Raw genomic sequence first — 13,834 nt, forward strand, 5'->3', positions numbered from 1 at the left:
TGGCAGAATTCCAATATTTCCTTAGTTAGAAGAGGTCCTTTACGACCCATTTAAATGCCTTTTTCTACCAGGCATAGAGGCTTGGTGCTTGTAATCCCAGCATTTGAGAAGCTAAGACAGAAGAATCCCAAGAAATCTGGAGCCAGCCTGAGTCACATGGTCAGTTCTGGGCCAGCCTGAGCTACAGTGTGATGCTTAGACTCAAATGATCACCTTCTCTCTGACTCAAGGATTGGTTGTTACAGGCTACAGTTTCCCCGGGCCGTTCGTCAGAATCTCGCCTAGAGAAACTGTTTGTCCGCGTGCTTATTATTCCTTCCACCGAAGCGCATCAAAAGTCCGCCTTGCACTTGGTGTTAGTTCTGCAACAAGAACATAAACACCAGGGTTTTATATAATACAAGACACCAGGACCGAGATCTCTAAAGCACTCGGAGATGGGTGAGATAAACGTAGCGATTGGCCAGCGTGAGGATTATATAAAGCAGAGGAATCAAAAAAGAAAAAGAAAATAAAACTCTCCAGATTCTGACCGGAGCCTGAGCAAAGTTTGTCACCAGCCTTGTTGGGCATTGCCAAACCACCTGTCCAGGAAAACAAATAACTTCCGAGAGGAGCAGGTTCTAGACTAACTCGGACCTAACTGCACCTCGCAGGGTAGATGCTCTGGTTTTCCAAGTCTTTCTTCCTTCCTTCCTTCCTTCCTTTCTTTCTTCTTTCTTCTTTCTTTCTTTCTTTCTTTCTTTCTTTCTTTCTTCCTTTCTTTTTCTTTCTTTCTTTCTTTTTCTTTCTTTCTTTCATTTGTGTGTGTGTGTGTGTGGTGTGTGTGTGTGTGTGGTATGTGTGTGTGTGATGTGTGTGTAGTGTGTGTGTGGTGTGTGTGTGTGGTGTGGGTGTGTGTGGTGTGTGTGTGTGTATGGCGTGTGTGTGTGTGTGTATGGTGTATGTGTAGTGTGTGTGGTGTGTGTGTGTGGTGTGTGTGTGTAGTGTATGTGTGTGGTGTGGTGTGTGTGTGGTGTGTGTGTGTGTATGGTGTGTGTGTGTATGGTGTATGTGTGGTGTGTGTGGTGTATGTGTGTGGTGTGTGTGTGTGTATATGGTGTGTGTGTGGTGTGGTGTGTGTGTGTGTATGGTGTGTGTGTGGTGTGGTGTGTGTGTGTGTGTGTATAGTGTGTGTGTGTGTGTGTGTGTGGTGTGTGGTGTGTGTGTGGTGTGGTGTGTGTGTGGTGTGGTGTGTGTGTGTGTATAGTGTGTGTGTGTGTGTGTGTGGTGTGGTGTGTGTGTGGTGTGTGTGTGTGTGTATGGTGTGTGTGTGTGTATGGTGTATGTGTGGTGTGTGTGGTGTATGTGTGTGGTGTGTGTGTGTGTGTGTGTGTGTATGGTGTGTGTGTGGTGTGTGTGTGGGGGTGTGTGTGTGTGTGGTGTGTGGTGTGTGTGTGGTGTGTGTGTGTGTGGTGTGTGTGTGTGTGTGTGTCCATCCCCCACCATCCCCCAAAAACGATGCTTGGGAGAAAGCACTATAGAACAGGGTATTATGCAGGAGATGTGGACCCAAGCAAATGGACTCAAACCATAATTCCATCAGAGTCATGTTGGGTATTGGTCCCTCTTAAACTAACAGGAGACGGTAAAGCCTGTCTCTGACACTTGCTAAGATATTGTAAACAGCGAGCCAAGCATCGAGTGTGGTCCTAGTAGACTTTTGCTCACTAATGGCCGCCTCCCTCTCTTCTGGGCTCAGATCTCCATGAGTGGTGTGAGTGAGAACCAGACCACCTGGCTGACCCTCGTGGGCTTCGGGAAGCTGAAACACCTGGGCTTCCTCCCCTTTGCCCTCTTTCTAGCCATCTATGTGGCAACGGTTGGTGGCAATATCCTCATCGTGCTTGCTGTGGCCTCCAGTCGGACCCTCCACACACCGATGTACTTCTTCCTCTGCCATTTCTCCCTGCTGGAGATCGGCTACACATCCAACATCGTGCCTCGGCTGTTACAGAGCTTCCTGGAAGGTGGGGACCTCATCTCCTTGGTCGGCTGCCTCGCCCAGTTCTACGTGTTTGCCTCTCTGGCTGCAGCCGAGTGTCTCATGCTCTCGGCCATGTCCTATGACCGTTACTTGGCCATTTGCCACCCCCTTCATTACCCGGTCCTCATGAGCACCTGGTGCTGTGTCCGCCTAGCCACGGGGGCCTGGTTCAGTGGCTTCTTCTTCTCTGCCTTCACTCTGGCCTTGGCAGCCCCTCTGTCCCTCTGTCCCGGCCGCAGGGTGATTGATCACTACTTCTGTGACTTCGCTCCGGTGGTAGGGCTGTTCTGTGGAGAGGTGTGGGTCATGTGGGGGGCTGGCGTGAGCATCTCGGGCTGCCTCACACTCGCCCCCTTCCTGTTGATCGTCGCGTCCTACGTCTTCATCCTGCGGGCTGTGCTGAGAATCCCTTCCAGCCACGGGAGGCAGAAAGCCTTCTCCACCTGCTCCTCCCACCTCAGTGTGGTCGCGGTATTCTACGGCACTCTCATCGTGGTCTATGTGGCCCCGACAGAGCACATGCCCGCCTTGCTCCGGAAGGCCTTCTCTGTCTTCTACACAGTGCTTACCCCCATGTTCAACCCCATCATCTACAGTCTCAAGAATCAAGAGGTCAAATGGGCTCTCCGTAGGCTCTGCAGGCAGCTCCTCTGAGGACGTGCCCCCGCTGAGGTGGACACGGTCAGCTTTTAACTTCTTCTTTGATTTTTTTTTTTTTTTTTTACCTTAGCCCCTTCCTCCAAAATCAGATGGAGAAAGAAGGCCCTGGTGTTGAAAAGACAAGACAATAGATTGAAAGCAAATTCCTAACCACAGGAGGGATCTTCAGTTTTCCATTGCGATTTGGGTAAAGATCGCATGCCTCAAACAGGGAGGGCCTAAGCACTTTGGACATTTCATAAACATTCATTTTGAATGAATGAATACTAAAATGAATGCAGGAAGGAGCTGGGTGGCAGCCCCATGGGAAATATTTACAGTTTCTTTATTATTTTGTTTATATATGGATGTTTTGCCTGTATGTGTGCGCGCGCGCGTGCGTGCATGCGTGTGTGTGTGTGTGTGTGTGTGTGTGTGTGTGTGTGCGCGCGCGCGCGCGTGTGTGTCTGTCTGTGTCTGTGCACAACACCCATGCCTCTTGCCTGGCACCATGGAGACCAGAAGAGAGTGCAAATTCCTTAGAACTTGATTTCTAGACAGCTGTGAGCTGCCATTGTGAGACCAAACCAAGTAAAATAGACCTTGCAGGCTAAAGGTTCTGTTTGCAGTTAAGACCGTTAAGAATAAATCACTAACCAGGTGGTGGTGGTGACACACATCTTTTATCCCAGAACTCAGCAGGCAGAGGCAGGTGGATCTCTGTGAGTTCCAGGCCAACCTGGTCTACAGAGCTAGTTCCAGGACAGCCAGGACCACACAGAGAAACTGTGTCTTGAAAGCAAAAACAAACAAACAAACAAAAAAGGAATACATTTGTTTGATGCGCCTGATCACCCGTGGGCAGATCTACCTCCGAGTGTATATCCGTGCCCCTGGTTGAACCTGATGGGAAATGCCTTATGGATGTTTCTTTATAAGCCTCAACAAAATGTGACTCATTACCATGTCCTGCAAACCCTGGGATGGTCCTGGCCAGAGCCCATGCACCTGGCCAGTATCTAAGTAAAGCTTCCTTCAAATTTGGTTCAAAAATTGTCTTCCATGATTCTCAGGTTTAATACCATGTAAGTGCTGAGAACTGAACTCGGGTCCTCTAGATGAGCAGCCAGTACTCTTAACCAGCAAGCCATCTCTTCAGCCTCTACTTACAGATTCTTAATCCAAGGCTGCTAAGTCTAAGGTTGGAACCAAAGGAAAGGGGAATTAGTATTGTGAACCAGAATTAAGATAGGGCTTCCTGCCAGGCTTCAAGTGCTGGCTTGTAGATGAAGGACCAAAGCGCTGAGCCCTAAGTCCCTGGCTGTGCTGGCCAGAGCAGAGGCAGGCAGACAGAGGTTTGCCTTGGGAAGCAAAGGGCAGTTAAGAGAGTCAAAGCTCTAACTACTCAAGCCTAGAGCCCAGGAGACCAATTAGGCCGCTGCTGGGTGAGTTTCAGTCCCCATAATTGCTGTTGGACCAATAAATAGTGAAGGAAGGAAGGAAGGAGGCAATTAAATGGGAAAGAAGGTAAGTTAACCCCAGTAAGGTGACTCTGACTCTCGAAATAGCTCTGCCTCTACCAGAGGTTCTTTGAAGGCTTCTCGAACAGCAAAAGCTAAGGGAACTAGCGCGTGCCCTTTGCCCCAGAGGTTTGGGCAGACTGGACAATGTAAAATTGCATCTCTTTAAAAACAAAAATCCAGAACAGTCTCCCAGGAGGTGGTGGTGCACGCCTTTAATCCCAGCACTTGGGAGGCAGAGGCAGGCAGATCTCTGAGTTCGAGGCCAGCCTGGTGTACAGAGTGAGTTCTAGGACAGCCAGGGTTACACAGAGAAATCCTGTCTCATAAAGGAAACAGACAAAAACAGTCTGAGGTATGTCCTAATGATAGAGCAAGTGCTGAGCATGTATGGACCCCTCAGTTAAACAAACCCGCAACACAAAAACATTTCTAGGTTTTTACTTGAACTATATCAATGTGTGTGGGGTTTTTCTTCCAAAGTGTGATACATGACCCACCGGTGTTGGGATGATCTGAAGTAATTGTTGTCTCTGAGGAACTGGGGTATAGCCAGATGGCTGTACTTGCCAATCATGTGCAAGGTCATAGCTTCAAGCCCCAGTACTAAAAAAGTCACTAAGTACAAATAAAGACTTCTGAGCAGTCAGACCCAAAGAATCTAGCTGTCTAGACAGGGAGCCCAGCCCAGAAGACTGTCCTTCATAAACGGCATGATTGAGTCTCTCTGTAGCAAGAGAGCACCATGCCCAGTAGTGAGGGGATTTCAGTAGCAAAGGCAAGCAGGCAAAGTGGGGAATACAGATGTTCACAGATGTGGACACATGGAACGGAAGGAGGGGGAGGAAGAAATGTATGAGAAAGGGCAAATGACAGTGTCTGAGGACATCTGAGAGTGTCTGAGGATGTCTGAGGGTATCTGAGAGTGGGGGCATCGGAGGGTGTCTGAGAGCATCTGAGAGTGTCTGAGGGTGTCTGAGGACATCTGAAGGAGTCTGAATGGGTCTGAGAGTGTCTGCAGGTGTCTGAGGATGTCTGAGACCATCTGAGGGTGTCTGAGAATGTCTGAGGGTGTCTGAGAGGTCTGAGGGCATCTGAGGATGTCTGAGGGTATCTGAGGCCATCTGAGGGTGTTTGAGGGTGTCTGCAGGTGTCTGAGGATGTCTGAGGGCATCTGAGAGTGTCTGAGGATGTCTGGGGCCATGTGAGGGCGTTTGAGGGTGTCTGAGAATGTCTGAGGGAGTCTGAGGGTGCCCGAGGGTATCTGAGGACATCTGAGAGGTCTGAGAGCATCTGAGGGTGTCTGAGGATGTCTGAGGGCATCTGAGAGTGTCTGAGGGTGTCTGAGGCCATCTGAGGGTGTCTGAGACTGTCTGCAGGTGTCTGAGGATGTCTGAGGCCATCTGAGGGTGTCTGAGAATGTCTGAGGTCATCTGAGAGTGTCTGAGGGTGTCTGAGGCCATCTGAGGGTGTTTGAGGGTGTCTGAGACTGTCTGCGGGTGTCTGAGGATGTCTGAGGCCATCTGAGGGTGTTTGAGGGTGTCTGAGAATGTCTGAGGGAGTCTGAGGGTGCCCGAGGGTATCTGAGGACATCTGAGAGGTCTGAGAGCATCTGAGGGTGTCTGAGGATGTCTGAGGGAATCTGAGAGTGAGGGCATCTGAGAGCATCTGAGGGTGTCTGAGGGAGTCTGAGAGTGTCTGAGGGCGTCTGAGGGTGTCTGCGGACATCTGAAGGAGTCTGAGTGGATCTGAGAGTGTCTGTGGGCATCTGAGGGTGTCTGAGGGCATCTGAGATCATATGAGAGTGTCTGATGGTGTCTGAGGGCATAGAGAATCTAGGACAGACAACCTCCCCGCCAGGGTAGAACAGAGGAAGATAATAAAAAGTCCTCTATCCAGAAGCTTGCTTGGGAAGTAGGTCAGACCTGAGCTGAATAGAAGTATTTGCAAATACTCAGAATATCTCTGCTAAGACTGGAAATGTCATTTAATGGTAGAGCAATTGCTTAAAATGCGCGTGCGCGCGCACACACACACACACACACACACACACACACACACAACTACCTCTGTGGTATTTATTCTTTGCCTTAAGGTCAAAAGGAAAATCCAGTTGGGTGGTGGTGACACACACCTCTAATCCCATCATTCAGCAGTCAGAGACAGGCTGATCTCTGTGAGTTCTAGGCCAGCCTGGTCTATGTAATGAATTCCAGGACACCTTGCTACATAGTAAGACCCTATCTCAAAAAAAGGGGGAATCCTGTGTTGTATGTGAGTATCCTAGTGTGGTGATTTGTATGTGCTAGGCCCAGGGAGTGACACTATTAGGAGGTATGACCCCATTGGAGCGGCGTGTCACGGTGGGTGTGGGCTTTAAGACCCTCATCCCCGCTGCCTGGAAGCCAGTATTCTGCTAGCAGCCTTCAGATGAAGTTGTAGAACTCTCGGCTCCTCTTGCAGCATGCCTGCCTGGATGCTGCCATGTTCCCACCTTCATGATAATAGACTGAACCTCTGAACCTGTAAGCCAGCCCCAATAAAATGTTGTTCTTGTAAGACTCTCCTTGGGGGCTGGTGAGATGGCTCAGCGGTTAAGAGTGCCGGCTGCTCTTCCAAAGGTCCTGAGTTCAAATCCCAGCAACCACACAGTGGCTCACAACCATCTGTAATGAAATCTGATGCCCTCTTCTGGAGTGTCTGAAGACAGCTACAGTACTCACATATAATAAATAAATAAATAAATAAATAAATAAATAAATAAATAAATAAATGACTCGCCTTGGTCATGGTTTCTTGCCTTGGTCATGGTTTCTGTTCACAGCAATAAAACCCTATCTAAGACACCTAAAAAGAGGACAGGGACAGTGTAAAAGGAACAGAGAAATCCGTGGGACAAAGGGTGCAGGGTCCTTCTAAGTGTGCACGCTCTCACGATGCCCAGGACTCTGTTTCTACCCCATGTAAACGTCACCGAGAGTCCGGGAAGCTCGGGAGACACAGACATCAACGGCACCAGAGCCTGGGTCCCAGGGTCAGAACATGGGGCATGGCTACCGTCAGCCACATGGAGAAGATACATACTTAACCCCTTCCTCTGCTCTGCCTGAGGGATCTTTAGATCGGCTAGCAAAAGTTAACTCCTTCCTGCGCACGACTTCCTTCCAAGATCGCCGAGATTCAGTCCGAATAGCATCACGCAGGGCCTTTCCTTGACTGTGTCCTTGCAGCATGGAAACGTGGTGTATGTCCATCCCCTCCTGAAGCTCAGGATGAATCGGACTGAGGTGACACCAGGAAAATGATGGGTCACCAGAAACCGCACCTGCCCAGAGGTCAAATCCTAGAACCAAGGGTCAGAAGGGCAAAGTAAAGATGAAAAAAGAAGGTGTGCGGGAGACAGAGAACAGGGACACAGAGCAGGGACACACAGAGAGAAGGAGAGACAGGGATGGTGAACGAGAACGGAGAAACAGAAACACGGGAAAAGAGAGGACAAGAGGGAAGGTGCAGAAATCTCCATTCTTCTGCTTGAACCATGTGTTTGTTTTCCTCATGAAAAAGAAGTAGACTGAGGGTTTTTTGGGTTTTTTTTGGGGGGGGAGGGGGGGACTGGTGAAATGACTCAACCTGCTGCCAAGCCTGAAGACTGGAGTTGAATCACAGGGACCCACAAGGCAGAAGGAGAAAACTGACCTTCCTTTGATCTTCACCCACACATGCACACACATACCACACTCACACATACCACACACACACATCACACACTCACACATACCACACACACACACACACACATACCACACTCACACATACCACACACACACATCACACACTCACACATACCACACACACACATCACACACACAACAAACACATGCACACACACATTAAAAATTAATCGTTTTTTAAGATTTATCTATTTACACATATGAGTGTTCTATTTGCATGCGTGCCTATATGACAGAAGAGGACATCGGATCCCATTACAGATGTTTGTGAGGCACTATGTGGTTGCTGGGAATTAAACTCAGGACCTCTGGAAGAGCAGTCAGTGCTCTTAACTATTGAGCTATCTTGTTCCAGCCTGTGCAATAATTTTTTGTTGTTGTTTTCATTTTTGTTTTGTTTGTAGGTTTGTTTGTTTCTAAGCAAGGTTTCTCTGTATAACAGCCCTTGGTTGTCCTGGAACTTGCTTCTGAGTTCCTCCTCGGAACAACACACAACTAGCAGCAGCTGAAAAGATGCAGGATGAAAACATTTAAAAGACTCACAAAATGGTTCAAAATAAGATAAACATGTCCGTGGGCCACAGTGGGAGAGACATTTAATGAACACCATGGGCTCGCAGGAGCTTTGGCACGCTGGGTTCTAGGATTGAGTGAGTAAAAGTGTCTATAAGTTGTTCAGCTCCCTCAGTTCACAGACACTAAAGCGATCCAGCTGCATTAAGGACAGGAGCCAGGACCTTCCAGATGTGGGAGGTGGTGAGTGGAGTCATTTAAAAACTGCTGTGTGTGACAGGAGTAGATGGAGGGAGGTAGGGGGGACAGACAGCTTCACCACCAGGAACTGACCCAGCGAGCGCACCTCTGGATCCATAACCAGACCTGAAGGAGCCTCAGTCTCGCCAGCGGCCACCGCCACCATGTTCCCAATAGAAGGCCCGCTTAATGCTCTTACACAGGACCTCAGTTTGATACCAAAGAACCGCATCAGGTGGTTCACAACGGCCTTTAACTCGTTTCAGGAGCTCCAGCGCCCCCTTCTGGCCTCCCCAGGTATTGTACCTGTAGTTACCTCTATCTACAAGGGGAGCGAGGCCAAGCAGAATTGGAAAACCCGCCCCTAGATGAAGAGCCACGCGCAGTTGAAGCCTCTAAGTGAGCAACAGCGTCGTTTTTGTTCAGTAATGCGTCTATTGGTATGTCATGGACCGTCCTTCTCCGGTGTGCATGTCGGCTGCACTAATTGGTCTCAGTGAATAATAAAAACATTTTTAAGGAGAGGGCATGAATCTGGATGGGACACATTGGGTGGAATCCCGGGGAATGGGAGGGTAAAACTCGTCATAAGACAATTCTTTGGGTATAAATATAATTTTACTATTCATTTTCAATTAAGCAAACTTGCATAGCAATACAATGGATGTGATTCTTTATTTTTACACAAAGAACTGTATCCTGGGCTGAGGAGAAGAACTCACTGAGCAAAAGGCAAACACACAATGCCCAGTACTGGAGCTAGTCCTGCCAAACCATCCAGTTCTAGGACTAGTGAGAGAGTCTGTCTCCAGGAATAAGGTGGAGAGCAATAGAGGAAGATTCATGGCTGCCCCTGGCTTACACACACACACACACCAGCATGTATGTTCATGTACCTGAACATATGTATGCACACATACACACACATACATGTACCTGAACATATGCACACACACGTGTACATACACCTGAACGCACACATGCACGCACACACACAGAGTGTGTACATGTACCTGAACACACGCACATGCACACACACATGTGTACATGTACCTGAACACACACATGCACACACACATGTATGTGTACATGTATCTGAATACACACACGTGCGTGTGTGTGCACATGCACTTGAACACAAAAACACGAACGTACACATGTACACGTACCTGAACACATGCATGCACGCACACTCGTGCATCTAAAAACATACTCGTGCATCTAAACACACACATAGTTGCTGTGGTCATGGTCTCTTCACAGCAATAAAACCCTGACTAAGACAGACAGTAAAAGGACTTCAGTTGACATCATGCATCCAATCTGAGCCGGCCTGATGCCTTTGCACACAGTCAGTGTTCGAAACCAGGCTATGGGCCAGAAAGATGGCTCAGAGGGAAGAGGCAACTGATTGCTATCCTGAACTGATAAAATCTGAGGTCCATCCCCACACAGCGGAAGGGGCGAACCGACTCCTGAACACTGTTCTCTGACGTCCACACGTGCACAGTGCCAGAAGAGGCCAGAAGTGGGCATGGAACTCCAGGAAGCGGAGTTCCAGGAGGTTTTGAGCTTCTGTGTGGATACAGAGGATCAATGTGTGTCACCTTTGAGAGTAGCCAACATTCTCAACCACTGAGCAATCTCTCCATCCCCTGACCATAATGATTTTTAGAAGACAACATGAAGTCAAAGAACGGAACAAAGAATACACACTACCAGAAGCGCCTGGAGTTCTGTTTTGATTTTAAATTAATCTTTTACTGTCTTGCATTCAGAGTCAAATTTTTCACGACCCCCACACTCATTTACACATTCACACATGACCCCATGGGAGGTGCGCTATCTAAGCAGCTGGGAGCTACATGCAGATCGCCACCGAAGACCTTCCCCGTGCTGGTCAGGGTTTGTCTCCTTTAATCCCCGATGAAACAGACCACAGGGAAGGGGAAGGGACTGGGTACTTTGACACACACACACACATACACACACACACATCTAGGTCAGAGGCAGATCTTTGACCTAGATATGAACAAGCCCTTCCCCAACCTGACTTCCTCTTCCTCTCTTGCTGGGTCAGGCTCTCTAGCCTTAGGCTTTCATATGAATACTTTCCCCTTGGCTCAATCTCAAAATAAGACGAGTCCTTGTCTTATACTGGTGTTGAAACTTTTGTCTGAAACAAATCATCCCCCAGGGAATCAGGGAGTCCAGAAGGAGAAGGAACAAAAGGCAGGACTGTTAAAAATAAACGATTAAATCCAAGTTTTCCTTTCCCAGCCCTGGCTCCTGGAATGACAACTCTGAGACTAAATATTTATTAATAAATGCTTAGGACAGGCTGGAGAAATGGCTCAGAGGTTAAGAGCACACCGGTTGCTTTTCCAAAGGTCCTGAGTTCAATTCCCAGCAACCACATGGTGGCACACAGCCATCTATGATGGGTTCTTGTGCCCTCTTCTGGCTTGCAAGCATACTTGCAGGCATAATAAATTAGTTTATTTTAAATTTATTATTTATTTATTTATTCCTTAAAAAAGAAAGAAGCCGGGCGTGGTGGCACAGTTCTTCCAGATACCTCAGCTATTAAAACACCTCTCCTGAGCGGGGTGTGGTGGCGCACGCCTTTAATCCCAGCACTCGGGAGGCAGAGGCAGGCAGATTTCTGAGTTCGAGGCCAGCCTGGTCTACAAAGTGAGTTCCAGGACAGCCAGGGCTATACAGAGAAACCCTGTCTCAAAAAAAAAAAAAAAAAAAAAAAAAAAAAGCCACCTTTCCTTTGAGGTAGAATGTGAAGCAGAGGAGGGGGCTCACTGTGGGCTTGGCACTGTGCTCAGAGCTTCCCGCTAACCCACTTCATTCACAAAAACCCCAGGAAGGGGGTACTATCATTGCAGTAGTTTGTATCTGGAATGTTTCAATGGCCCACAATTTTAAGGCTTTAAGATGAAAAAAATCTCTAAGAGATGGTCTGCTCACAACTACCTGATGGGTGTTGTGAATCTCTTATAAACATCACCTGTCAATAAAAAAGCCGATGGCCAATGAGCTGAGGCAGGAAGTAGGAGGTGGGACAATGGCAGGAACAGAGAGGATTCTGGGTAATAGTAAGGGATAAAAGAGAGACCATGTGAGAGCCGCGAGAGATTGGAGAGGAGATGGGACTGAGGAGAAATGAAAACCATCAGTGTTTGCACAGCAGGAGTCTGTGTCCATCCTCTGTGTTACCACCAAGGCCACGCAGACATCCCTGCTCTTAGCTGCCACCTGGGGCCGTGTTGATGTCCAAGGGCTGGCGCTCTCTCTCTCTCTCTCTCTCTCTCTCTCTCTCTCTCTCTCTCTCACACACACACACACACACACACATACACACACACACCTACACCTGAGTAGCACTGCAGAGCTGGCCCTGGTGAGGACTCAGTGAGCCAGCCCCAAGGCAAAAGGGCCAGAAGAGCTGGTCCTGCCTCTTGCTGGCTGCTACAGGCAGGAGACCTGCCCCACCTCTCACCTAGGCAAAGCAGGAGAGCTGACCTTTGTGGCACAGGGGCAGGAGAGCTGATGGGCAGAGCAACTCAGCTTCTAACTACACCCAGATCCAGGGTTTTGAGTTGACCACCCCAACATATACCCCATCTATGAACTGCTGGAGCGTGAGACGGGGCTGGTCCTGAAGACCCAACACTACAGGACCACGGTGACACAGGGCAACACCAAGATAACTGGACTGGCTGGTTTTGTGTGTCAACTTGACACCAGAGGGAATTATCACAGAGAAAGGAGCCTTGAGGAAATGTCTCCATGAGGCATTTTCTCAATTAGTGATCAAGGGAGAAGGGCCCAGCCCATTGTGGGTGTTGCTATTCCTGGGCTTGGGTTCTATAAGAAAGCAAGTTGCATAACCCAGGGGAAGCAAGCCAGTAAGCAGCATTCCTCCATGGCTTCTACATCCATTCCCGCCTGTGTGAGTTCCTGTGCTGACTTCCTTTGGTGATGAACAGCACTGTGGAAGTGTAAGCTGAATAAACCCTTTCCTCCCCCACTTGCTTCTTAGTCATAATGTTTTGTGCAGGGATAGTAATCCTAAGACAAATTGGTACCAACCTGACCATTCCTGTGACAACCTGACCATGTTTGGGGGAGGACTGTAGGAAGACTTTGGAAGTTTGGGTTAGAAGAGCCATTGGGATGTTAAGAGCTCTGTGGGATGTTGTGTAGGAGCTTGGGAGATGATGTTGAGAACAGTGCAAATGATGGAGGCCTGGCTTGTGACATTTCAGAGGGAAGATTAAAGGCTCTTATCAGGGCTATTGCTATTTTGATTGTGAAGATTCTGTGGTTTTGTTAGCTGGGGCTGAAGAATCAGCTGTGATTAACAAAATACTAGAACTACTAAAGCAAAAACTTTGCATTACTGGGACTATTGATGCTGGTTAGCTGGAGCTAAGAAATTAGCGGTGATTAAGAAGAGACCAGCATCATTGAGGTGAAATCTTCTGGGAAGTGTTTTCTGAGAGCACAGAGACTGTGTTCCAGAGATAGACAAGATTTTACCTTGTGCTGTGGCTGGACTTGGTAATGTGTAAGAGTCACCCAAGTGGTACTGGTTTTGAAGGCATGAAGGGGTTATGCAGAGCAGCTGAGGCTCGGCACTGTGAGAGGCCACGGAAGGCCATTGGTGAGGGTGTAGCCTCAGTTGCAATTGATGGCCCAGGACTTGAAGGGGTCACACAAGGGAGTTGATGTTTGGCACCATAAAGAGAGCTTATGAGAGGCCATTGGTGAAGCCCAGTTGCAGCAGAAGACAGCAGTGTTTTGGAGATGCCAGTACCATGAGATGACCACCAAGAGCAGCAACAGCAGTGGAGTGCAGGCAGCTGGAACCTAGAAGACAAGGTTTAGCTCAAAGGGCAAAGCTAGAAAGTGATTCAAGCCCTTGGAGGAGTCCCCTCCAAGAGCACTGGATATTGTTTGTTTGTTTGTTTGTTTGTTTGTTTGTTTTGAGACAGGGTTTCCTCTGTGTAGCCATGCCTGTGCTGGAATTCTGCAGACCAGGCTGGCCTCACACTCAGAGATCTGCCTGCCTCTGCCTCCTGAGCGCTGGGATTAAAGGCATGTGCCACCATGAGCCTTAATGGCAACTTGGTTTCAGTTCCCAGAACCCA

General features: G+C 48.5%; 1 protein-coding gene and 1 pseudogene across 1 annotated transcript; both read left to right on the top strand.

The window, feature by feature from the left end:
* The first annotated feature begins 1,747 nt into the window (after positions 1–1,747).
* On the top strand, positions 1,748–2,680 carry Olfr279 (olfactory receptor 279). Its single transcript, NM_001001807.1, has one exon. The coding sequence runs from the start codon at positions 1,748–1,750 to the stop codon at positions 2,678–2,680; it is 933 nt and encodes a 310-aa protein (NP_001001807.1).
* On the top strand, positions 3,471–3,745 carry Olfr278-ps1 (olfactory receptor 278, pseudogene 1; annotated as a pseudogene).

This window comes from Mus musculus, chromosome 15 (genome assembly GCF_000001635.26).
Source record: "Mus musculus strain C57BL/6J chromosome 15, GRCm38.p6 C57BL/6J".
Taxonomy (NCBI): domain Eukaryota; kingdom Metazoa; phylum Chordata; class Mammalia; order Rodentia; family Muridae; genus Mus; species Mus musculus.